General features: G+C 53.9%; 1 protein-coding gene and 1 pseudogene across 4 annotated transcripts in view; one reads left to right on the top strand and one right to left on the bottom strand.

Moving 5' to 3' along the window:
* PIK3C2B (phosphatidylinositol-4-phosphate 3-kinase catalytic subunit type 2 beta) overlaps nt 1-25,968 on the bottom strand; it is a 63,024-nt gene that overhangs the window by 22,472 nt on the left and 14,584 nt on the right. For 3 of the 4 annotated variants that reach the window (XM_058669049.1, XM_058669046.1, XM_058669048.1), the window contains exons 2-12: nt 16,059-17,079; nt 12,232-12,332; nt 11,257-11,411; nt 10,882-11,002; nt 7,427-7,538; nt 7,210-7,289; nt 6,546-6,609; nt 5,001-5,147; nt 4,516-4,549; nt 3,440-3,635; nt 2,349-2,471 (exon numbers count right to left, since the gene is read on the bottom strand). In XM_058669049.1, coding sequence (XP_058525032.1) covers nt 2,349-2,471; nt 3,440-3,635; nt 4,516-4,549; nt 5,001-5,147; nt 6,546-6,609; nt 7,210-7,289; nt 7,427-7,538; nt 10,882-11,002; nt 11,257-11,411; nt 12,232-12,332; nt 16,059-16,991 — 2,066 coding nt within the window. In that variant the 5' untranslated portion in view covers nt 16,992-17,079. Of the gene's footprint in view, nt 1-2,348; nt 2,472-3,439; nt 3,636-4,515; nt 4,550-5,000; nt 5,148-6,545; nt 6,610-7,209; nt 7,290-7,426; nt 7,539-10,881; nt 11,003-11,256; nt 11,412-12,231; nt 12,333-16,058; nt 17,080-24,352; nt 24,496-25,968 lie in introns of those variants that run through there. The other variant, XM_058669047.1, reaches the window with a different exon arrangement.
* LOC118759122 (ubiquitin carboxyl-terminal hydrolase 40-like) lies at nt 24,353-25,968 on the top strand (annotated as a pseudogene).

Below are 25,968 nucleotides of genomic sequence, written 5' to 3' on the forward strand. Positions count from 1 at the left end.
GACACCAGGGTTGGGCTCCTGGCTGGCTACTTCACACCCAGCCACGCCCTCTAAGTGCAAGATAAGGAGCTGTGGGTGGGGGAGGTGGAAACAGAGAGGACCCACCCGCTTCCCAGTTACCTTTCTGGGAAGCCAGTCCCATGGCCAAAATCCACACAGGCACACCCTCCAGGCAGTCCCAGGGCATAACAGCTTCCTTGCCCCAGGTTACCAGGGCGGGTGGCCAGGGTCAGGGTCAGCAGTTTCACACCAGGGCAATCTCCACCTCGGTGAGGTCCTCCTTCCCATCTGCCCGCTGCGCTGCCCACCTGCCAGGGACTGGCCCAGGCCTGTTGGACCCCAGCTGCCTCTGCTCTGGGGCCACAGCTAAAATTAGGGCCCTTCCAGCAGCCAGTGAACTGCCAGGGCTGGGACTGGGCTGAGTTGGGCTGGGCTGGGCTGGAGGTGACCGCGCCTGGCTGTGGGGCCTATTTTGAGAGTTAGCTGATCCCTGAGGCTGCAGAGCAAAGACATCAGCTGACCCACAGCAAAGGGGACAGGGAATGGGTCCTGAGTGTCTTCCAGAGGGGAAGGGTGATGAAACTGACTCCTGTAGCCAACAAATGCCCCTTCCCCTCAGTTCCTCTGAAATTCTAGAACCTTCTCCCAGGGGTCTCTCAGGATAACCATGGAGTCAGCTGCAGCCCTGAACTTCCTGCCTTGCAGGAGAAGCCCCCCTCCGCTTCCTGCTACACATTCCTTAGTATCTGTTTCATGGATGCCATCTCCTACTGTAAGGAGTCCTGGAATGCACGCTGGGTCCTTGGTACCAGCCACTTACTGACAACCCTCAGCAACCTAACTCAGGTCTATGCACCTGAATTTCCTTGTCCGAGGGGAGGGGAAAGGCTTAGGTGGGGTGTGCATCCCTGTGGGGCCTGCACACAAGCTGGGGCACACACGTGGGGTTTTTATGCACCGTGTGTCAGCCACATGGCAGTCACCTGCAGCAGAGAAACTGGCAGACAGGGCTCCCCGCTCAGAGTGGTGATGATGAAGCAAGAATCACACTACTGCCTGTAGACCTGGCACCTGGCACCCTTGCCACTCCATCAAGACCAGGAAGAAGGAGGGGAGGGCTGGGCCAGAGCCTGTGCCCTGAAGCCCACACCACAGCCTCCTCCCAAATGGCTTGGTCTCGACTGCAAAGGATCAAGAGGTCCCCCTCCACCCCTACCCGGCCCAGAGCATCAGGAGATGCAATGCTAAGACAACGCCCCGCGCCGAACTCTGATCAGAACAGACCTGTCCTCTGAAATTCAAGCCAGAGATCTCAGCAAGGGGTGGAAGGAAGACCCAGGCAAGACCTCTGATGTGGGGGGAAAGGATTTGACTGAGTGTAGTAACAGCATCCCTTCTCCACCGGACAGTGAAGGGCAGGGGCCACTGGCTGCCTCCAGCTGCTCCCTCCATGAGGTCCTCTCTGCCCAGCTGTGTGCTCAGCTCTGTGGCTTTGAGAAGGGCTGGCACATGACCAACAGAAGCTTTGCTCTGCGTTCCTAGGGGTCACCATGCAAAGTGGCTTCCTCAGACTCCTCCTCCTCCACTACCTCCCGCAACCTCTGCAGACCTGCTCCAGTCTCCCCAAAACACCAGTTGCGGAGCTGCCTGCAACCAAGGGCTTATACACAGGTGGGCTAGGGAAGCAAAGGTGCAGGTGGCAACCAGGTGGCAGGCACTGAGTACACTACAATCAGGGAACCTGCAATGCCACCCATGGGGCACCCTCTCCACTTCCTGCCTCACTTGGCTGACAACAAATGCTTGTTCAGAGATGGTGACTCATGCTTTGCTGTGCCTGTGGCCTCACATTCACATCTCCAACCTGCCCATCTCTCAGTTCTGCAACTACCTATGCGTTAAGTACATTGTACCCATCTGCAAAACCAAGACCCAGAGAGGCCAGAGAGAACCTAGGATTAGCGATGAAGCCGGAAACAGAACTGGGCTCCAAGCCCATCTTCTCCCATCTAGACACCTGCCCCTGTCTGTGCCATGCCAAGTGCTGCCTCCTCTCTCAGTTCTGAAGACACTTTGGGAAGGAGGGAGATGAGACCACAACCATGAAGCCCTCTCAGAAGCAATGGCTGGCATTCAGATGGTCCCTTAGGGTTTATACATGTACCCCTTTTACATTCAAGGAAATGGAGATCAGAAGCTGGTTGGTTGGCCAAGTTGGGGCTTGCTGGTCACAGGGGCTATTCTCATACAGGCTCCCCTCCCTGGTCCTGGCCTGTTGACCTGAGCCCTAGAACCATTCTTGAGAATGGGCACCCCAGGGTTTAAGGACAGTGCTGGGGGCTGCTTACTGCTGGTCCCAGACGATGAGGTGGAACAGGTACTTGGAGAAGTGAACTCGCCGAGTCTGCAGGGGGCTGCACAGCTCCTTGCCGCCATGGCTGAGGGAGCACGAGAGGTAGAAATCTTCATAGCTATGGAAGACAGGGAGGAAGTCAGAGGATGCCCAGCCACCCAAACCCACGTGTCCCCTGAAAAGGCAAGACCCCTCCCAGTCCAGGGACTGTCACACAGGGTCAGTGGAGCAGGTAGTCCCTCCTCCCCGTCACAGCTGCAGCACTTAGCCCCGGGGCTTCTTGTTTTCCTCCCATGAAACTAACCTGTAGACTCCTCCTCAGAATCAGGTGCAGCCCATGGGGTGTCCTTGTGTGTGCACATGTGTATACATGTGGGTGGGAGTGTATGTGCAAGTAGGGTGTGAACACATACACATGCACCCATGTGTAGGTGCATGCACAGTCATGTTGGCATGTGCCCATGGGCACACACAAGCAGGGAGGGCAAGGAGAAAACAACATATGCCACCATGAATGCCAACACATGGGGGTTCCTGTAGCTCATGACAGGTGCCTGACAGAAGAGGTCAGAGAAGGCCTGGATTTCCCAGGCTGCCTCCTTTGTTCCCTGCCAATCGCCCAGAGGAATACATTAAGTGAGGAACAAAGAGAGGAGGGGGAGGGCTGGCAGGGGGAGGGGCTGGCAGGGGTGGGTGGAGCCCACAGTCTACTCCCCCAGCCCAGGAGCTGAGGAGTTCCCAGTGAACCTGCCCCTCGACCCATTCCTGCAGCTTGGGGAACCCAGACAAAAGGCCTTCGTCCCAACCTCCACGCCCCTCCCATTGTGGCCAGCAGGGGAGCAAAGGCCTTCTCTGGGAACAGGCCATCTGTCGCCTGTCTCCCTCAGCTGGCCTGGGACCTGGCGGGGGCAGGGAATGCCAGGGACATCGGGCACTTAGTTTTCCCCTCAGCCTCACCCCCCTGCCCCAGAGCCCAAGGTCCTCCAGTTCCCCCAGTGCCAGGCATCCTAAAAGTGAGCATGGCAAGGTCACATGTGGGCAGGGAGAAGGGACAAGGTCAAGCTCTGCCGGCCTAAAGGGGCTCACCTGGTGACCCAGGTGATGGGGATGCGATGGGTGGCATAGACAGTGAAGGCCAGGGCCCCAGAGAGGTGGCAGGCCTCCTGCACCAGAGCGTGCTTGCGGCTCCCAGGCACGGCCGGCTGGAAGTCAGCGTTGAAAGCGTTGCAGTACAACTCCACCAGGTCCAAGATGGCGGCTGTCAGGGCTTCCACAACCTTTTCTACAGCAGGCAGGGGTGGGGAGGAATGCTCGTAAGACTTCTACAGGTGCCCCCTCTTGTTGCAATGGTACTGGCAAAGGGCAGGGAAAACAGCCCAGGACGGGGGTCCCCAAGTGCAGACGGCCTCTAACAGCTGGGACTGGGCTCCCCCATCTGCAATGCCAGGAGCTCCTCCTATGGTGATAATCGCTCAGTGCTGAGTACGGTCTTCCTTCTAAGAAGTGTCGTGACTTAGGGAGCACAAAGAGGCCCTGCCTTGCAGCCACAACGGTGGCAGCAACTGTCACCAACATCCAAAGAGCCAGCGCTGGCCACACGAAAGCTAACTGTGGCACGCTGGTCCCAGGCCGCACGGATGACTTCCACTGGATCCATGAAGTCCCAAAGACTGAGAGTCCCAGTAAGAGTCCCAGCACAGGGGACACGGGGGCGGGGGGACATCAGGAAGGTAGCGGCTTTTACAGCAAAGTTCTGCTTAAAGGGCTCAGCAGGAGAATCCTCGCGAAATCCTCGGGAAAAGCTTTCTCTCACTCCATCCCCAGGCCCACACTGGATAGGAATCATGGGTGCAGGACATTCACAGCTGACTGGCAGGGCTGTTGCAGCCACACTATGCCACCTTGTCGTCTCTCCCCTCCCCGTCCTGGGGATACCGCTGACAACAACATGTGAGAACCACAAGAAAACACTTGGTGGGAAGAAATGGCTTCTCCAGCAACATGTGCACATGCATACACACATATGCACATGCGTGCACACACACGTGCAGCAGGTCAATTCAGACACACAAGTGTAGAAGCTGCGGGTAAGTGGAGGTCGGTTAGAAGCCAGTATTCAGCTGTCCCTGTTGGACAGTCAGGGCAGGAAGCAGCTCCCTTACCTCGGTTTTCCCGAACAGCCAAGACGCTGGGATCCTGTAGGGGGAAAAACAGAAGGAAGGAGCTGCAGGGTATCACCGTCACTGAGCCAGCTGGGGCTGCAATGGAAGAGCAGGGCTTCCCCAGGCAGGACAGAGGGATGGCTTGGGCCGACTCTGCAGGACGGTCAGGATGAGCAGATGGAAGAAGGAAATCCTGAGTATCCTGCCGCACAAGAGCCCACTCAACTGCAGGTAGTAGAGGCCTTGGCAGAACCACCAAGGACCCTCAGTGGGAGAGATGGAAGATTTTCCTCCAAGCTTGGTTTGCACCCTAGTGGATCCACAGATCCTACAGGAGCCAGAGCTCATGCATGGTACATGTGTCACTGGGACCCTCGGGACTGAAGCACTCAAAAGACAGAGTGGACTGAAGAGCCTCCATGGCGAAAGCTTGTGGCAGCAGAACATTCTTCTGTACCCTCCCCACTGGAGCCCCGCCCCTTTACCTTCTGGATTTTCGGCTGCATGCGAGAAGGGCAGGCAGGTAGCTGGTTGAGGGCGTTGGTGATCTCGGGCGTTTCCACGGCTGCTAAGGCATTGCAGATGGCCTTGACAGACTGAACCACCCTATCAGCCTTCAACGGGAAGTCTCCCTGCAGGTGGTGGCCCAGTGAGGCTGGTGGGCTCTAGCCTCAGGCTCCCCCTCCCAGCCCGTGGTCCACAGAGGAAGGAGTGTGCAAAAACAGGGGTCATGACCCCTCCAAAATACCTAGTGGAATCTATGCTTCGAATGTAAACCATCTCGTCCACACTCCCGACTCTCTCAACCATTGCCACAACCTCCTCTGATGCCCAGCCTCCCTGTGCCAGCAGCAGGCTACACTAGTCAAGCACACACAGGACCTCCCTGAGACAACCAAGAGGAAGTGAGCCCTCCACCAGGGAGCCCCTGGCTGTTCACTCACACTGACCTCTCATAGCCTGCATTGTAGACTTCCCAGGCACATCTCATCCCAATCTCCACACCCGAGTATGCTTGCCGACACCCACACCCCACCGTGCCCTGCCCACAGGTATTGCAGCTGTCTCACCCCCAGTGCCTTCCCTAGGCCTGACACCGTCCATCAGTCCACATCAGTCTGCCTCTGTCAGGACGGGACTATCCCCTCTGCAGCACCTCCAGAAGCCTTCCCTGACTTAGAGCAGCCCCGTCTGCTCACTGAAGAATTGTGTGTACTTGATCAGCCTCATGTTCTCTGTTGCTAGGAAGAACACAGGCTCCCTGAGGGCCCCACCTCCATGCCTGGCAGCCCAGGGCCAGGCCAGCACAGCACAGGTGCACTGACAGGGCCCTCCAAGCATTTATGGGCTCTACCAGAGGCTGCTGGAAAGGGTTCTGGCAGTGGGAGGGGGGCTGAATGGGTACCCATGCCCACCCCGGCCAATAGTAACCACTGACTGAATGGAGTTTGAAGATGGCTGTCACATGGTTTTTAGCTCCATGTTGTTGGAGGTAGGGGGTGGGGAAAAAGCTTATTAACATGGTCTCTAGGCATCAGACTTCATGTGAGTCATGTGACAAGATCACCAGTTCCTATTCATCTCACCTCACGTTTAGATCCCCACCCTGACATCTGATTCCTCTTCCCCCACAATGCATCCCCCTCCCCCACACCTGCACCTCCACTCTCATGTCTGGCTCTCCCATCACCTGCTACACCTACACTACAGACCTGTCAGGCCAGAGATCACAGCCTCTGCTCAGAGAGGCTGCCCCTGCCTTAATGCACACTTGGGGGGCCACAACTCTAGGTCCTTTAGCTTTGGATGTGCCCAACTCCAGAGAGGGGGAGTCAGGGCCCTGGTCCTGACTCAGTTCTTGTGTCCAAGGACAGAACCCTTCACTACACATTTGCCAGTTGACTTGGTTCACCCACAAGCTGGGCGACAAGCAGAAGTGTCTGAGGACAGATTTGTCTGCCTAGAGCCCTCAGCATTGGCTGGTCCCAGGAGGCCTGGGTGGGGAGGGGACTTTGGGGAGCTGTACTCACGTCGCCCAGCAGAAAGGCATCCACCTCGTTGTGGTAGGTGTCGAACAGAAGACTCAGGGCCTGCCTGGAAAGTTGGAGGGGCAAGGAGAAATCACAGGAGAGGTCACAAAAGACCCCATGTCCCAGGGGACTCATTTTTGCCCTCCCTCTTCCATCTGGGACATGAAGACTCTGAGTAAAAGAGTTCCCACTCTTTGCATGCACCCATGAAGACAAAAGAGGGTGAGCCCTTTCTAGTCACCACCTCTGGCTGAGTACTAGAAGCAAGAAAAGAATCAGGAGTGGAGAGCGTGGCGTGGGTATCTGTCCTAGCAGTGGTAGAAATGCTGTATCCTTTATGGATGTGTTCTGGTTCAAGGTCAGGCTCTGCTTGCAATCCCAACTTCCTGCTCAAGCAGCAGGCTCAAGCAGTTGAGTTCTTGCTACCCACATGGAAGGTCAGGTTGGCTGTCAGCTTCAGCCTGGCCCAGCCCTGGCCAGTGCAGCCATTGGACGGAGTGAACCGGTTGGCTGATAAGAGCTATCTGTTCCTCTCTGACTCTGTCTCTCCAATTTAAAAAAGAAAAAGAGCAGATCTTGCCTAACAAGATCTGCCACCTGCCTCTTTTCACTGACAGAAAAGTGAGGAGCAGGTGTGTCTGCCCAGGGCAGGACCCCTTCTCACCTGCTGATGGTCTGTTTGACTGGCCTCTCTTGCAGATGAACGAGGTAGTTCAAGGTGGAAGGGCTCTGGTCGTCATTCACCTGGGTATGACGTGTCCTCTTTAGAGGAGGATGGTAGCCTCACCTCAGCCCACAGCCCCTCTGCCCCACTCAGCTGATATTCCACTCCCCACTCTCCCCTACAGCTCAGTGCAATCATCAGCCATGCCCTCACGCACCGTCCGGGCCAGGTCACTGCGCACAGCCTTCCGCTCCATCAGTTGTAACCGGATGTCGATGTCAAACTTGCGGCAGTACTGAATGTACTCATGGCTGCCCAAAGCATGTTTGCTGGTGGGGAGAGGGGGACAAGACCTTTAGCACCCCAGGGACTTGAGGGGAAGGGTGAGGCCCACCAGACCCCTGGGGAGAGAGAAACAGGAAGGAGGTAGAGATGAAGGGGTGCATCTGTGTCATACCCCCCCGTTTTGGCTCATGAAAAATACTAGCGCAGGAACACAAATTGATCTAAGCTAAAGCCACCCAACGTGTTTCACCCTTGATCTGTGCAAATATTGACCCATCTGGGTTACGACCACGTCTGTCATCACCAGCGGTACAGGGCAGAACAGGAACTGCTGGGGACAGTGGGGAGCAGTGGAACTTCCAGGGGACAGCTTTACAGTCCATCCTCTTGACTTCAGTCAAGGGAGCCAACAGGATGGTCACCAACCAGGCTCCAAAGTCTGGGCTCTGTGAGTGACACCCCCTTCCCACATTACCAGCTGAGGCAAAGTGATGCAAACACAATAGGAGGCCAGAGCTAACATCCCCACTCCCTGCTGACATAGACCCTCAACACTCTCCCAGCCTTCTGAAAGTGATCTTCTACAGGCAGTTCCCACTGTCCAGGCACCTGCGCTCAGAACCCAATTTCAGAAGCAGACCCGATTTCAGAAGCGGAGGCTTAGTGAGTCCCATGGGGACCCATCATCCCTGGATCCAGAAGGAAACCAGGGCAGGAGCAACAGCTACATCAATGCTCAGGAGGGCTGAGTTGCAGCCTGGGTTCCTGTTTGCCATCCAGGTTCCTTCTGTGTGCACCCTGGGAGAGCAGGTAACAGGTATTTGAGGTTTCTGGATTGGAGTTCCAGGCACCTGACTTTAGCCTGACCCAGCTCTGGATGCTGTAGGCATTTGGAGAACGAACCAACAGATGGCAGAACTCTGTCATTCTGCCTTGCCAATAAAATGAAAAATAAAAATGTTTTAAATTCCATATTATATTTTTTAAAAAATAAAAGGAGGAAAGAGGAAAGCCTGAGCAGGGGCAGAAGGACTCCCACCTCCTCGTCTAGGGTGACCACTGGCCTGAGTCAAACCCAGTAGCCAGGCATCAGAAGCCGGAAAGGGACTTCCTTCCTCAGCAGAGCTGGGGGTTCAGGCCAGAAAGGGGTGGGGAAACAGCACAGAGGTGGGGGTGCAGGGCCTGGGGCCTGGCCAGGTCTAGCTGAGACTCAGCCAGTTTTCCACATCCCAAGGGGCCAGGATGGTTTGGGTCCAGACAGCTGAGACTGATGGAGGGTGGAGGGGCTGAGTGGTGCAGCCCAGCCCGGTGGGAGGGTCTGAGAGGAAGGAAGAGTGCTGGTGGGACTAGGGGAGGTGGCAGGAAACCCAGCCCTCTCTTGGGACCGCCTCAAGGCTCTTATCAGAAGGCAGCCTATATCCTGGAGCACCCCACCCCTCACATCAACCCCTGGAGTTAGGAAGGGCAGGGAAACCTGGGGTTTCCTGGGAAACCAGCAGATAGATGGAATCCCCATAAGGGGCCTTCCTAGCCCAGGCCTCCAGCAGCTGTCAAGGCCCAGGTGCTGGACCCAGAGCCATGCTGTCCTGTTGGGTAGGAGGGTCACCAATACCGCTGGTTATCCCACCCCATCCTTGTTGGGGATCCACTTGGCCTCGTGGGAGGGGCATGGCCTAAGGAAGGCTGTCCCTGCCCCCACCTCACTTGGGCTACCCCACCAGACAGCTCTCACCACTCTTGGATGTGGGGGGTCCAGGGCTGGGGGTGCTGCCAAAATGGGTCTGATCCAGAGCCCCAGGAGTCCTGGCTTGGGGCTGGAAACTGTTTGAAACTGTTTACTGTTTACTGCCCACTGCCCCAGGACCGATGTCACCTTTAACCCTCAGCCTTTGGTACACAGACCTGAGAGTCAGATAAGGGGACATGGCAAATCAGAACTCAAGAATGTGACCAGGCCCCATGGGCCTTCCTAATAGGGGCTGCCCCAGGGCTCTCTTTACTGGAAGACCCCATGCCTGGGATCTTCCCATTCCTCTAGGGGACAGCAAGGACAAAGCATAGTGTCTAGTGTCCCTGCAGTTCTGCCTGTAGAGCCCTGGGCCTTCCCTCGCCCTCAGGGTCCAGTTGGGGACCCGCCCTTGTCCCCAGGGTTGAAGAACTCAGTTAAGAAATGAGATCATCCCTTGAAAAACAAACAAAAATTGACCACTAAAAAAAAAAATGAGATCATGCAGGCCCTAGCACTGTAACCTAATGGCGAAAGTCCTCGCCTTGCATGTGCCAGGATCCTATATGGGTACTGGTTCTAATCCCAGCAGCCTGCTTCCCACCCAGCTCCCTGCTTGTGGCCTGGGAAAGCAATAGAGGACAGCCCCAAGCCTTGGGACCCTGCACCCGTGTGGGAGACCGGAGGAGGCTCTAGGCTCCTGACTTCAGATTGGTTCAGCTCCAGCCATTGTGGCCGCTTGGGGAGTGAATCAACAGACAGATCTTCCTTTCTGTCTCTCCTCCTCTCTGTATATATGATTTCCCAATAAAAATAAAATAAATCCTTAAAAAAAAAAAGGAAATGAAATAATACATCCAGGCCCAGAGGCTGGAGAGATGGTGAGCGATACACCGAGTTTGCTCAGGTGAGGTGTGAACCTCTTCTGGCCCGTTCCCAAGACCTACTTCCTCCCAGGGGCCAGGGTAGGGGCCAGGGTGGGGACCAGATCTGCCCCTCAGCAAGGTGACAGAAATGCAGAGCTCATCTGTTTGCTGCCAGCCAGCTGGGCTACCTGGGAGTGGGTCCTGGCCTCCTCTGCACCTAACTTTCCAGAGCCACAGGGGTGTCCTGCCTCACATGTCCCCCACCAGGCTTTCCAAGGGGGCTGCTCTCTGTAGACAGCAGTGGATGGCGAGGGGCTGCAAGTGAGCCTCTTTAGGGAGAATGTCCAGGCCAGTAGAGGAAAGTGGAGAGAGAGTAAGCAATTGCCATTTCTCCCCCAGGTTCCCTAAGGGTACTTCTGCTTAGTGCCCCTGCTGCCTGGGCCACAGAGTTATCCCATGGCCTCCAGAGCGGGTGACACACCCTGGCACGGGTCCTTTGTGATCCCTGCTCCCAGATCTACATGTTTCCCCACCCATGAGCCACCAGCTCCAAGCTCCTTCCACGACAGCTTTGGCTCAGGATGCCAGCCAAGTCCACTGGCAGCTGAAGCTCATGGGGAAAGTGTGATGTGGCCACTAGTGTGCCCAGAAAGCAGGAATGCTGGCCATGGGACTGGGGCGGAACTGCCAGCCCTGACCCGGACACCCCCTCCACGCCCCCAGGAAGCCCCTTAGCATCCTCCTACTCAAGAAACCAGCGTCGCCCCTACCCATGTGGCCTTAGCCATCACTCACTTCTGCAGGAACTCCTCCAGTCCACACGGCTTCAGCACAAAGTCCCCCACATCCACCTCCCTTAGTTCATCGTGGGTGTAGCACAGGGTCTGGTAAATGAGCAGGTCCACCGTGGAGGAACCTGGACGGCAGGGGAAACCATGACAGGGGTACTTGGGCATCAGACAGGGCTCTGTTCCCCACCCCAACCTCCCATCCTTAGCTTGGCATTTCTTGGTCTCACCTCCAACCCAACAGAGCAAGCAAACAGGCTGGGGTTAACCCAGAAAGCTGGCTACAGAGCCAGCCACCCAGACAAGCTTCCCCATGGCTTCATATCTGGGCCAAAGGGGAAGGCCAGAATCAAGATGAAAGGCTCCTTCAGCCCACACTTACAGTTGCAGGTGAAAGTGAGTGGCTCCCGAAGGCTGTCACACAGCACTGTCACCTTCAGGTTGACCTCGTCCCCCAGGTGCTCCGGGCTTGGGGTGACGGCACTCCAGACGTACCCAGTGATAGAGTAGTCTTGGATGTCGCAGCCAGATCGGAGGCTGTCCGGGAAGAGGGGGACAGGAGCCTGGCTGAACCTCCAGGGAGCAGGAGACAAGAGGCCCCTCCATCCCCACCCAGCCGGGGCGCCAGTGGGAAGCTATGCTTCTGACATTTGCCACAGTTGCAAAAGGTTTCTCCCAGTAGAACAGCAGGAGTAATTCCAAAGCCACCAAGCTTTGCACTTGTACCAAACAAGTGCAACAGAACATTGTTAAAGATCTTTAGTTTAAGATAATGCGCTGATCTCCACTTGGGAGCATCTGCCCCAAAGAGCAGCTTGCCAGTCACAGCCTTGGGTCATTAAGGTCACTGGACTGAGATGAGGGTCCAAGGGCTCAGAATTTTGTCAAATGGTAAAATTTGGGATTGTTGTAAGAAAGTTGAATGGCTACTTGAAATGCCAGCATTCTGTATTATGGTGCTTGACTTTGGTCCTGGCTTGGCTCCTGATCCCAGCTTCCTGCTAACACAGATCCTGGGAGGTGGCACTGAGTCCCTGACACCACAGGCGAGACCCAGCTCCCAGTTTCAACTTGGTCCAGCCCTGGCTGTGGCAGGCATTTGGGGAGCAAACCAGTGGATGAAAGCTGTCACTCTCTGTCTGCAAGTCTCTCAAATTAAAAATAATAATAATATGGAATTTCTAAGGTTTAAAAAAACCCTACAGATCTGTGTCTTGGGAATCTGTGTTTTGGGAATTCCCAAAACACGGGAGTACAGCTCTTCTTTGCTGAAGACGACTCTAAAATAGCTGCCCCTCCTCCCCAGTCATACAACCACTGCCCTCCCCTACCCCAAGCCCCATTCTTTAAATCTTACACATCCAGCATGTGGCAAAAAGCAGCAACTTCCTCATCTCTCTCCTCTGAGACCTCAAACAACTCATGGCCATTGGCGACGGTGTGGGGCCGGGAGCCCACCTTGAAGAGAAGAGCGGCTGACTCAGTGCCTGGTGGCTGGTGGCACCTCGCCCCCGTTGCCCCCCACTCCTGTTCCCCCAACTTCCAGTAAGGCTCTCATGTGGGCTCTAGGCTCCAGCTGTAAAGGCTTTATGGTTATTGGCCACAGTGAAGACACAAGGCAATCCGGGAACTCTGCTAGTATGTTGTCTGCTGTCCCTAGAAAACCCACAGCCAAGTTGAGAAAGGACTGGAAGCTTCAACCAAGCACAGAGGCCTGGCTGGGATGGACAACACTGTGGCCAACCCCCCGCTCAGGAAGAGAAGGCTGCAGTGATAAGCCTAGTGTCCTCCTGGCATGGCTGTTTTCAGGGGGCCAAGGGCTGCCTGGGGGCTGAGTCCCAGGGTTGCTGAGCTGAGTGGGCAGGTGCTGCTATCAGTCCCTCCCTCCACTGAGGGCAGGGGCAGGCCTGGTACCAGGTGGACACAAGGGGCTGTGGTCCTGGATGAGAGTCTCAGCATTGACAAGCCCCAGGGGCCCAAGCATGGACTGAGAACCCAGAGCTGCAGCAGGTGACGCAGATGCACCTGCTTCTCAGTAAATGCTATTTGGGGAAGAAAGTGTTGAAGTGCTGTTGGGGCAAGGGATAGCCTGGCACAAAGCTCCTTCCAACTCCTGGAGCTCCAGTTCTGACGGGTTAGAAGTTAGTTAGGGAGCTTGCCCTGGGTCCACCCCATCTGCTGGAACCTGTAGCTGGTGGGACTCACACCAGACCCCACACCATCTCCAGGAGCTCTTAAGGAAGCCCTCAGATGAGACCTGCAGTACAGCCCCCTGGGGAAGAGGAAGCAAGGGGCAAGCATGGAAGTCGATTCAGCCAGAGCCCCAGGCTGTATCCGGTATAGGCAGTGGCTTTCAGAACCAGAGCCACTTCCGGGGTAGCCCGGCAGGCGCGTGTCTCTGCACACTGTATCTCATCCTCCCTGCCTGTTCTGTCCTCTCCGCCCCATAGGGCGAATGACAGATGCTGGGCTCCACAGCTCCACATTCTGCCTGCTCCAGTGGGAGGCCCCTTCGGGTCAGCCTTGGTCCCCTGGGCTGGGGGGCAGGGAGGGCAGTGCCCACAGAGGGCAGGGCAGAGGTGGGGGCAGTTGGCATGTGAGGCCCTGGCTCTGCCAAGTGCATGCCTGTGTCCTAGTCAAAACAATAGTACCACTGTCAGCAATTAACCCACAAAGGACAGAGAGGCAGCAAGAGAGCAGGGGGAGCAGGAGGCACGAGAGGGAAAGAGAGGGAGAGAAAACAGAATGGCTACTGAAAGCCATTTTCATGTCCTCCAGTACCTCTCACTGGCACTGTAAGAAAACAAAAGCCACTTACGTTTGCCCGGCTGGCAGGCGCTGGTGGCATCGCCCGATGCTGGCTGGGCAAGTCAGCCAGGCAGAGTCTGGCAGTGGGAGTAACAGGCTGGCATTTGGAGCCAGCCATGTCCACAGCTGGATCCGAGGGCCTGGGATAAGGAAGGTCCCACCGGCTGGAACCCCGATGAAGGCGGGGCGGCGGCACAGGCCGAGGGGCCAAGGGGTCGCCCCTCCTGGCAGGCTGGGCCCCCGGCCCAAGCGGGGCTGGGGAGGCCCAAGGCCGCATTTTCCCCCCCTAAGAACTAGCAAGATTTGCTAGGCTCTTGATTCTTCAAGCAGGCTAGAATTGTTTCCTCTCAGGGTAGGGGAAAGGTGGGGAGGGTGGGAGGCGGGAGAGAGAGGTGGAAAGCCACAGAGGCGACCAGCAAAAAGGGTGGCCAGAGTCAGTGAGCAGGCCCGAGGAACTGGGAGCCGGGAATAAGGATCTCCCAGGCCCTATAAATAGCAGGCACAGCCCCACCTCTCAGAGAGGCCCTTTAAAAAGCCCTAGCACCGGGCCGCAGCTTCTCCCAGGGGCTGATTCAGCTTCTGGGGGTGGAAGGGATGGGGACTGTTCTTAGCAGAAGCGGAAGAAGGAAGAAGGAAGGCCTATGTTGCTCTTCAGAGTTGGGAAGGATCCCAAAGGCTGGACACGCAGTGGGAAAAGCCCACCATCCCTCGGACAATGGGGAAAGGAGGAAATGAGGATGGGACAAGCGGAAGGCTTCGCCAACACAGAAGTCACTGGTCATGAGGCTGCCTCTCGACTTGGTGGCCGGCAATGCCACGGGTCAGGGGCAAAACAGGAGCTATGGCCTCGGTCCAAGCCACACCGGCCAAGATGCAGCCAACATGCCCCTCTGCACCAGAGCCAATGCCAAAGCTGTGCTAGCAAACCCTCACCCCTGAGCTGCAAAGCCGACTCTGCTATATCCCACAGTGCACTGCTACATGGACCAGCACCGTCACCACACCTTTCACTGCGACAAGACAGGGGATGAAGATGGCTGTCCAGCGGTGGGAACAGAGCTAATGCCACTAACCTGTCCATTGAAAAGTGGCCCAGATGGTCACTTTGATGCTATGTATATTTTGCCACAATGACAGCAAGAGAGCAAATGAGATCAGAATTGAATGCCAACTCCACTATTTCTTGCTGGGTGGCTGTGGATGCCCAGGCCAGACTGCTGGACACATTTGAACCAGGGTCTGGTTGGTATCCAACAGGTACTACATTAGTGAACAGTCTCCATCAGCACACAGACTGTGGCAGAGCAGGGCCTCCAAGAATGGAAACCTCTTGTTCAAGTCCATGGGGCCACTCAGCCACAGTTATCAATAGATTCTCCAGGGATGGGATTTGGCAGAGTTGTTAGATTGCTACTTGGGATGCCGACATCCCATAAGGAAGTGTCTGAATTCAAGTCCTGGCTACTCCACTTCTGATGCAGCTTCCTGCAAATGCACCCTGGGAGGCAGCTGGTGATGTCCCAAGTGATTGGGTCCTAGCCACCCATATGGGAGCCCCGGATGGATTTCTGGGTTTCTGGGTTCAGCCCAGCCCACTGGGCTGTTGCAGACAAGTGGGGGTGAACCAGAGGATGAAAGCTCTCTGCGCCTGCTTTCTCTCTCTCTCTGAATTCCAAATGAAATGAAAACACATTTTAAAAATTAAGGAGCATACCCAACTCTTGATTCAGGCTGATATCATGGAGTAGGTACACACTAACAGCCAAGACTCAAAAATTTCTGTTCCTACAGGGGCACTATGGCCAAGACACATAAAACTTGGCCCTCTACTGGTGTTCCCAACCCCTCAAACAAGACCACCTTGGGGGGTAGTATCACGGCATAGGAGATTATGATGCCAGTTGGGATTCCTGAATCCTGTTTCAGAGTATCTGGGATGGAATTCCACCTCTACTTCCCGTCCAGCTCCCTGCTACTGTATCTGGAAGGTAGCAGGAGATGACTCAAGTACTTGAGTTCTTGCCACCCACATTGGAGACCCAGCTCAGAGTTCCTGGCTCCTAGCTTCCACCTGGCCCAGCTGTGGCTGTCACAGTCAATTTGTGGAATGAAATCAGCCAATGGAAGAGCTTTCTTTCTGTCTCTCCCTCGCTCTCTGCCTTTCAAATAAATTATAAACAGGTAAATACATAAAGCACAATTACCTTGAGCCTCTCTCAGACTAGTGCAAAGGGGCCCATTGGCACAAGCAGAGCGAAGGACAATACTAAAGGAGTGAGTGCTTGGATGATTCAGAGGTGGCGCATGCAGCAGAGAAGAGGGGCTGTCAACTCTCAATGACACGGGACAGGGAACACAAGAAACTAAGATTCTCACCGGGGCAGCGGAAATCCGGCGGTTCTGGCCAGGTGTAGCATTCTTCCGGTTGGCATAGCGGGAGGTATAGGTACGTGGGGGCACCTGCGGGGGCATGGTCTTGCTCCGAGCCACTGGTTTCCCAGGGGTGTCCTTGCCAAAGTCCAGGGGCCCTCGGCCCTCCTTCCAGCCCCGGGAAGCATCGTGCAGCACCTCCGAGTCGTAGGTGGACTTGAGGTTGAGCCTTGTAATTGCATCATTGGTGCCATCATAGTCCACAGGCCCCAGGAAGCACCCCTGACTTCTGCCTCCCGCCAGTCTCTCCTCTTTTAGGAGCTGAGGACCTAGCAGTTTGCCTGGCGGTTGTTCAGTCAATGCAAATGTATTGATGTCATTGGGCTGGGAGATCTTGGAGGGTGAAGGGGTCCGTTTTCTGGGAGGCAGGGGAGGGGTGTCCCAGATAGAGACTCGGGGAGGCAAAGGGGGTGGGGACAGTTTCTTGCAAGAGTCATCTGTATCCGCAGGCTCTGAGGATAAAGAAGGGCCCCCATCTGAGCCTTCGAAGATGTAGAGATAGTCTCCAGACAGGGAGGCTTTGGGCCAGGGATCCGGGCCAGGTTGAGGACCCTGAGGAGCAGGGTGGTTGGGCAGCCCTTCCTGTGGGGAGAGTGAGTTGTAATTGAGGGTGGGATCTGAGCCAGAAAGACCGCGGAAGAGCTTGAGGTCTTTGCGCCTTCCTGGAGGCTTGCTGTATAAGTCCAGGACTGGTTCGTCCCAGCTGATGAGTGAGGGGTCTGCATTCTGCTTGGCCCTGCTCTCCTCCTTGTCCTGTCGGAGCCTGGACAGGGCGTCATATTCCATCTGCAGGGCTTCGGCCATCGCCAGCTCCTTGCGGCTGATGCCCACCGACTCCAGGGACTTCCAATGTTCCCCATCGCCCTGAGTCGAAGACATGGTGAGGACCGAGGGTAGAGCACAGCAGGAAGCCTTCTACTTCCTGTCAGGGTCAGGTCTAGAGGGTTGGGGCATGGTGTCCAGGCACCTGTAGAAAAGGGGCGGGAAAACAGTCATTAGCTAATCACAAAGAGGCTGATCGATTCACTGGTGCTGACGACATAATCCCGCACCAGGGCCTGCTCCTTCAGTGCGTGGAGCAGATGGAAAGAAGCAGGGATCCTGACCCCTCCTCCACTCATCACTTTATCATGCCCATCCACATCTCTCTCTCTGGCCCCTGACTCCTCAGCCTCATCTCATATGTACCCTGAGATAGACAGATGAAGGCGCAGGGGGGGATATGCCTTTCATCGCCCTAGAGGGAAACATGGGCAAAAGGCTCTTCACGATGTTTCTTTGAACAGCTCTCACACTCCCACACACTGCTGCTATGAAATGCCAACACTTGGGAAAACAGGCAGCTTCTTAAAAAGGTAAACATACACCTACCGTAGAACTCGACTAACCCACTCCTGTGTGTCCCAGAAAAAGGAAAGCCGATGTTTGCATAGAGCCATAGCCTGGAATAGTCATAGCAGCTCCACATGTCCCATCCAAGATGGCAAGCCAGCCAGCACACACCGACAGGTAAACTAGACCTCCGGAGCCGTGATGTGAGTTCAATACTACTGGACAACAAAGGATCCATGATCACTGCAGTCTCTCGAGGAACCACAGATCCACTATGCTGAGTCCAAGGAGCTACCAAAGAGCATGCGCACCAGCGATTGCACCGACTTCAAGAAAACGTAAGCCCAGCGCAGTGGCCTAACCGGTTAAAGTCCTCGCCTTGAACCCGCCAGGATCCCATATAGGTGCCAGTTCTAATCCTGGCAGTCCCACTTCCCATCCAGCTCCCTGCTTGTGGTCTGGGAAAGCAGTCGAGGATGGTCCAAAACCTTGGGACCCTGGACCCACATGGGAGACCAGGAAGAGCTCCTGGTGTCTGGCTTCAGATCGGCGCAGCACCGGCCATTGTGGTCACTTGGAGAGTCAATCGATGGATGGAAGATCTTCCTCTCTGTCTCTCCTCCTCTCTGTATATCTTTTTTTTTTTTTTTTAAAGATTTATTCATTTTATTACAAAGTCAAATATACAGAGAGGAGGAGAGACAGAGAGGAACATTTTCCATCCGATGTTTCACTCCCCAAGTGAGCCACAACGGCTGGTGCTGCGCTGATCCGAGGCCGGGAACCAGGAACCTCCTCCGGGTCTCCCATGTGGGTGCAGTGTCCCAAGGCATTGGGCCATCCTTGACTGCTTTCCCAGGCCACAAGTAGAGAGCTGGATGGGAAGTAGAGTGGCTGGGATTAGAACCAGTGCCCATATGGGATCCCGGGGTGTTCAAAGCAAGGACTTTAGCTGCTAGGCCACACCACAGGGCCCTAAAATAAATAAACCTTAAAAACAAAACAAAACAAAACAAAAAACCAGTGGTGTGGTGACCAAGTAGCCCAACTTCTGGGGTGGATGCGCACATTCACAGGTCTGATCATGGAGGTGGCTTCAGCACTTGTGTTCATTTGTCAAAACCAACACACTGGAGTTAAAAAAAATGGATAGTGTATGGTGTGTCAAGTACACCTCAATAAAGCTATAACTGAGTACAGTAACCAACCTTGTGATTGCTCAGACTTCACTGGGTTCCTCCCAGATTATATCAACAAGCGCAATAAAACAAAGCTTGCAACAGGTGACACTCAGGGACCAGATGACTTACAGATGTGCCAAAACACTAGTGACCTTTAGCTAGACAAGTGCTCCAGGCCAGCTGTCTCTGGCCGCAGGCAGCCCCCTGCATTTATTCTGCTGTTAGTTTTCTTGTGTTCAAAAGCCACAACATGAAAACAAGCAGAGAGGCCCAGGACAATGGGTTATAATGATTGGCTTACTCTGCATTGTGGTTCCCAACCCAGCCACACATTATAGCTTGGCTGAACTTTGTTTTTTGAAGTTCTTTCACTTGTTTATTTGAAAGCCAGAGTGAGAAGGAGAAATCTTCCACCCTCTGGTTTACCCTCTAAATGCCCACAACAGCAGTGGCTGGGCCAAGCCAAAGTCAAGAGTCAGGAATTCTCTCTTGGTCACCCTAGTGGGTGACAAGGGACCAAACACTTGGGCCATCACCTGCTGCTTTCCCAGGAACCTGGACCAGACTGAAAAGCCAAGACTTTCATATCAGAGGCAGAATAGCGAAAACCTGAACTAATCTGGCAGTCTGATATGGGATGCAGGTGTGCCAACCAGTGGCTTCACCCACCATACCACAACGCCAACCCCTAGGGGAATTTTAGGTACTGATGCCTACACATCCCCAAGAGATTCTAATTTGATTGGCCTATGGCAGATTCATAGTAGTTTAAAATATTCACCGAGAGACTCCCATCTGTTGCTGAAGTTGAGAGCCGTGCATGTATGGATGTGTGTACACAGGTATGTGTGTGCGAGTAGGTTGAGTGGGGTCAGTGTGATTCACCAAATGGCTCTGATGGCCAGGACTGCATTAGATCAAGTCAGGAGCCAGGTGCCCAAGCACTTGCTTACCCAGGGGAACTGGCAGAGGACTGGATCAGAACAGGACAGTTGGTACTAAAACCATTGCTATGGGAGATGTTGGTGTCACAAGTGATAGCTTAACGCACTTTGCATAATATTAACCCATCAGCCAGATTCCTGAGTGGCAAGTTCTATTAGATCTAAAACAAGGCAAGACAAAGGTCTCCCTTCACCAGAGCTGATCTCCCAGGACCCAGACCTAAAAGGCCATGGCTAGCCCAGGGACCCGACAAGTCAACTATGGCATTTTAGGTCAGCTCCCAAAGACAGACTGGCACAGGACCAGCCACAGGGGTTCCTAGTGCTTTTCTTCAACTCCCCAGCCTGTCGACTTTGCCCACCCTCCCACAGCTCCTCAGAGGCTCCTCCTACCCACAGAGGGCACGGGGGAGTCTTGCTAGCTGAAATTCAAAGGAGCTGGATCAGCAGATGGTAACATCCAGAATTTGGCTGCTGGGAGCTGGGAAAGTACTAGCACTTCACAGACAGGAGCCACTAGAGAAAGATTCAACGCAGGGCTAAATTGAGGCTTTTCAACCCAGAAAATGATGCCATGTAGTCCTGAGCTGGAAGAAGCAGGTCACCAAGACTGACCTCAGCTGGACACCATCAAGGAGGAACACTGAGGCCACCGGAAACCATCCCACAGCGTCCAGTCCCTCCCCCAGTGCAAACCTATCCACGTCTGCACTCGGCATCTTGGGCTCCCACAAGGTCTCTGGGAATGCAGGGTCCCATCTGGTGCCAGGGACAACGCTCTCACACACGTGCCCATCATTTGCCTCCCTCAGTAATGCTCCACAGGCTCTCCCGCCTTCTCCAACCCATTCTTATCTTTTTGAAGATTTATTTATTTTTATTGGAAAATCAGATACACAGAGAGGGGGAGAGACAGAGAGGAAGATCTTCCGTCTGTTGATTTATTCCCCAAGCAGCCGACCTGAAGCCAGGAGCCCAGAGCCTCTTCCAGGTCTCCCACGCAGGTACAGGATCCCAAGGCTTTGGGGTCGTTCTTTACTGCTTTCCCAGGCCACAAGCAGGGAGCTGAATGGGAAGTGGGGTTACCAGGATTAGAACCAGCGCCCATGAGATCCCAGCCCTTGCAAGGTGAGGACTTTAGCCACTAGGCTATCATGTCAGGCCCTCTTCTCCTTATCTTGCTGCTTCTCTTCCAAACATGCTTCTTCCTGGGGTCAGCATGGTGGCTAATCTAGGTAATTCTCTGCCTGCAAGTGCCGGCATCCCATATGGGTGCTTGTTTATGTCCCGGCTGCTCCACTTCCAATCCTTCTCCCTGCTAATGCACCTGGAAAAGCAGTGGAGGATGACCCAAAGTCTTGGGACCCTGCACTTGCATGAGAGATCCAGAAGAAGCTCCTGGCTCCTGGCTTTGGATCAGCTCAGCTCCGGCCATTGTAGCCACTTAGGGAGAGATTCAGCATACAGAAGATCTTCCTCTCTGTCTCTCCTTCTCTCTGTATATCTGCCTTCCCAACAAAAATAAATGTCTTTAAAAAAAAAAAGAGAGAACCAAAAAGAAAGAAAACCCTAGCCCTAAAGCCCCTCTCTTTGTTAGGTTTTAAACGCACTTCAAGTTCTTACGCACAGCTGATTCCTGCAGCCAAGTCCTCTTTTCACGATAAATTTGCCGCAAGCCAAAATCCCAGACGCAGCGAGATGCTTAGTAGGTCCTTTATTCCAGCAGGGTAGGAACAGAAAACTGGAAGGGAAATGTCCCCTGCGTGGTGGCAGGATGGGGGATGCCAGGGCAGGGGAAGGGAACTAGATGGAGGAGCATGTGGAAAGGCAGGTAAAAAAGGAAGGGAAGGGGGGCGGGAAGAAGGGAGGAACTGTGGGCCAGCCCCAGGGACTGGAGATGACTTGAGCCCCAGGCAGGAGGGTGGGGACTAGGGGGAGGGGCCGCGAGAGCTTGGTGGGTGGGATTCTCAGGTGAGAGGCCTTGAGGTTACATTTCATTGGTGGATAACCAGAATGGCGCAGATTTCACAAGCGGAAGGAAAGGGAAGCAGGAAGTGGTGAGGGTCCAAAATGGGATGTTGCAATCGCTTCTCACACTCTTGATTCTGTTTTGCTTTCCTGTCATTGCCAAACTTTGGAAGAGTGTAGATGACACCTGATGTTTACAAATTCTCCCTTTTCATTTATTCTCTCTCTGGTAATTTTTCCTAATATGTGTTTATTTGAAAGGCACAGTGACACAGAAGAGATGGAGAAAGAGATCTTTCATTTGCTGGTTCATTCTCCAAATGTCCCCAAGAGGCAGGACAGGGCCAGGCCTACACCAGGAACCCGGAGCCAGGAACTCCCTGGGTCTCCCATGAAGGCAGCAGGGCCCCAAGCAATTGCACCAGCAAGAAGCTAGATTGAAACCGTAAAGTTGCTGGGCCTTGAAAGGGGCCTCCTCTTTCTTCCCAGGTCCAGCTCTGCCCTGCCAGTCACCCACTGAAGCGAGTGGCATCACCCAGTCATCCTGCACCGCAAACCCTACAGTCCCTCTAGATTCCTCCAGGATCCAGTGACCAGCCCCTTCCTCCCATCCTAACTGCTGCTGCTCTGATTCCAGGCCTTCTCATCCCCACCTGGGCCACCACAATGACCTCCTAACAGCTCTTCCCACAGCTCTTTTTTTAGAGAGCAGCCTGGAGTGCTTTTTAAGGTGCAAATGATCCCTCCAGCCCTGCTTAAGCTTCGGCCCTTATCACCTGCCCTCTCTCCCTTCTCCAGCTCTTGGCTCCTGTGGCTTCCTTCTGGGACATGCTCTTGCCAAGGCTGTGAGCCTGTGTGACTTTGTTCAGAGAGAAGTTTTCAGGACGGCATTCCCTCCCCATCCTCTCAACTGAGAGTGCAACTCAAACACAGCCTTAAAATATCTCAAAGCAACACATTCATGGATCCATCGTCGCCACCGGCTCCTCAAGTTCCAAATGCACTTCAGTTCCACTAAGAAGAATGTCCTTGGATAGAAGGCAAGGACAGAGCTTTCTGGCAGCTGGAATTTCTAACATGGTGACCAGGATACAGCTGGGGTCCTATGCTGAGGATCCCTCAGCTATATGGGCCTGGGCTGTAAAACGGACCATGCTAAGTTCAATACCTGTGAGCAGGTGCACAGGGAAACAAGGAAACCACACTGAGTGTCTGACTCCCAGCCCAGGGATTTCTTCCACACAAACCTACTCTTTCTCCAAGTCACATTTCTCAGTCACAGGGAATAGAAGGAAAGGCTGGAGGGGGATCCAAGCAGGCCTCACTCCCACGCCTCTTCCCAGACTGGAATTCAGACACAGGACAGTCAAGCTACCCCTGTAAGCACTGTCTCTTTGGCGCTGGGCCAGGGCGCCACCAGACAGTCTCGGCACAGGGAGGACGCCCAGTCCAGCTGACAGATGTCATGCCTGAGGCCACCCTAGCAGCTGCTCCTTCCCACAGGCTCTGCTCAGGCAGATGCTGAGAACCTGAGATGCAGTGAGGTCACAGGCCACAGCATCCTCTAGGGACTAGGAAGTTCTCACCCAACAACAAGGGAAACAAAGGCTCAGCCAGACACAGGCACAACCCAGAGAGGGGAGGAGAGAAGGAGGCAGCAAGCAGTCACCACTACCCTGGGGCACAGCTGGGAGGCTTCTTCTGGGAACCCCAGCCCCTCAGAGGAGGAGCAGAGATTCCCAAAACAAAGCAACGACAACACACAGTATATGCTGCCTACATTCATAGCAATATCACATGTTACCCCATGAACACGGACAATTACTAAAGGATGATGGAGAATTCCTTTTTTTAAAGATTTATTTTATTTTTATTGTAAAGTCAGATAAACAGAAAGGAGGAGAGGCAGAGAGGAACATCTTCCGTCCATTGATTCACTCCCCAAGCAGCCACAATGGCCGACTCCTACACCAATCCGAAGCCAGGAGCCTAGAGCCTCTTCCAGGTCTCCCATGAGGATGCAGGGTACCAAGGTTTGGGGCCGTCTTCAACTGCTTTCCCAGGCCACAAGCAGGGGCCTGAATGGGAAGCAGAGCTGCTGGGATTAAAACCAGCACCCATTTGGGATCCCAGCACATGCAAGGCAAGGATTTTAGTGGCTAGGCTACCACGCAGGGCCCTGATGGAGAATTCTTAAAGACACACCTTCACCAGCACGGCAGTACCCAGCTCTAATGGGTCAGTTGGCCCAAGGTTTGGCCATGGTGGGGGTCTGGGCTCGAAAGCCTAAGCTGGTGGTATAGTTAGTAAGACCACGTTTGGGGACCTATTTGAAGAGGACAATTCCAGTGTATCAGATGATCAGTACAGAAAAGGAAAGAAAGTAAAGACTAAAGCATTGGAGCCATCTACTTCCAGAGAACTCACCAATTTGAACAGAATCAGAAATCAGGATGGAGGCTGACACTACAGCTTAGTGGCTGAAGCTGCCACCTGTGGTGCTGGCATCAACTATGGGAGCCGGTTTGAGTCTTGGCTGTTCTACTGCTGACCCAGCTCTTTGTTAATAGCCTGGCAGAGCAGTGGAGAATGGCCCAAGTCCTTAGGTCCCTGAGTCCATGTGGAAGATACAGAGGAAACTCCCTGGTTCATGGCTTCGGGTTAAACCAGCTCTCACCACTGTGGAATTTGGGGAGTAAACCAGCAGATGGAAGATTTCGCCCTCTCCCTCTCTCTCTCTCTGTAATTCTGCCTTTCAAATAAATAAATCAGCCTTTTTTTTTTTAAAGAAAGAAATTAGAGTGAAACTTGTTACCTTGATTTCTATGTTCACACTCTTCATTTCCCACCTGAATTCAGAGAGGCCTTATCTTCCCTGGGTCTGGAAGAGTGTAGTTCCTTAGAGCAGAAGCTAAAATTGTGCCGAGGTTCGAATCACACCTCCACAGCTGCTGTGCCCGCTGACTCACGGTCTGCTCCTATCCCAGGAAGCTCCGTCCGCAGGTTTTACTGGCAATCTTGAGTGGACCAGCGAGGAGGAAATGAGGCAGCATGATATACAGGAACTCACTTGAAATCTCTTCAGAGCTTTGGAAACTTCTCAGGTTGGGAACCTCTGGCCATGACCTCAGCAGTTATCTGTATCATGGAACTATTGTCAGCCAGATTGTAAAAGAACATAAGACCCCCAGGGGGACCCCTAGGGAGGAGTGACCTTATAGTAGTCAAAAAGGTATCTGGTTTGGAAGATGCACCCTGGAACACGTCTGTAGAAAGGAAAGTGCTTGATTACAACAGCTGTGAAACATGTGACCAACTGGTTAAAGCAGCAAAGTCAGCCAGCTGACGTAAGCTAATCCCCTTTCTTACTGTCTCATTACTAAGGATACTGATTTTGTGAAGTGTGAACGCTACAAAGAAACCAGCTGTGACACGTTTCCTCTGTGGGTCAACCTCAAGCCATTTTGTGAAGAGTTGAGCAGGATGACGAAGATATGATATAGGACCTCTTCTCAGCTGTGACATGGAGGGGACTATTCTGGAGGGACGTTACCATACGGTATTGAAGATATGGGTCATTTGGGAAACTGGCAGTTTCAGGAGGAACAAAGTAAAGCAGATGTGAATTTGAAAAAGCTCAAGAATGGAGGGACTGATGATCCATTGAGGGGTCTAAACGCAACCTTTGGACAGGAGGCCAATTCCCTGGTTCCTGTTGACCAGCAAGGCCAGGAACTCTGGAAGAAGATGGGGTGTCTTGGAACAAGAAGCACTGGATCCAAAGCAGCCCACGGCGGGAGTCCTTCAGACCCATCCTGGATGCTTCTCTCCAGGCTGAGGCTGACTTCCAGGGGAACTGTCAACACGGTCTCCGGATGCTCCCTTCGCCACCCCAGGACCAAATAAATAAACCTCTTGTCCCCCACTGTTTTGATATAATGATTCCAAAGCCCAACAAATCAAAGAAAAAGGATATTGAGCATCGATTTCAGGGTAAGTAAAGTGCCTACCTGTTGCTTTACCGGAAACCCTGGTTACAGAGTTCCTTTCCTGATATGGGCTACTGGCACTGGCAGGCAGAAGACTAGCTCATAACACCACTGTGATGGCCCCGTGGTAGCAGCATCTCATCCAGGTGCCTGCACTCCCAGCTTCTTGGGCGGCAGATAACGGCTTTGGTGCTCAGGTGCCTACTACCCACAGAGAAGACAGCTTGAATTCTACCAGCACCAGTCCTGGCAGCTGCGGGCATCTGGGGAGTGAGCAAAACCACAGGAGATGGACTGTCTGGCTTTGTCTACCTTTCAAGCAAATACATTCTTAAATAAATAAAAGTTTTATGCCTATTGCTAAAAAAAAAGAGAGAGAAAATGTTTAAAGAAATGCTTAAGGAGATGAAAATGCTAATGGATTTTATCATCACACGCTGGA

Source organism: Ochotona princeps, chromosome 10 (genome assembly GCF_030435755.1).
Source record: "Ochotona princeps isolate mOchPri1 chromosome 10, mOchPri1.hap1, whole genome shotgun sequence".
NCBI classification, from domain to species: Eukaryota; Metazoa; Chordata; class Mammalia; order Lagomorpha; family Ochotonidae; genus Ochotona; species Ochotona princeps.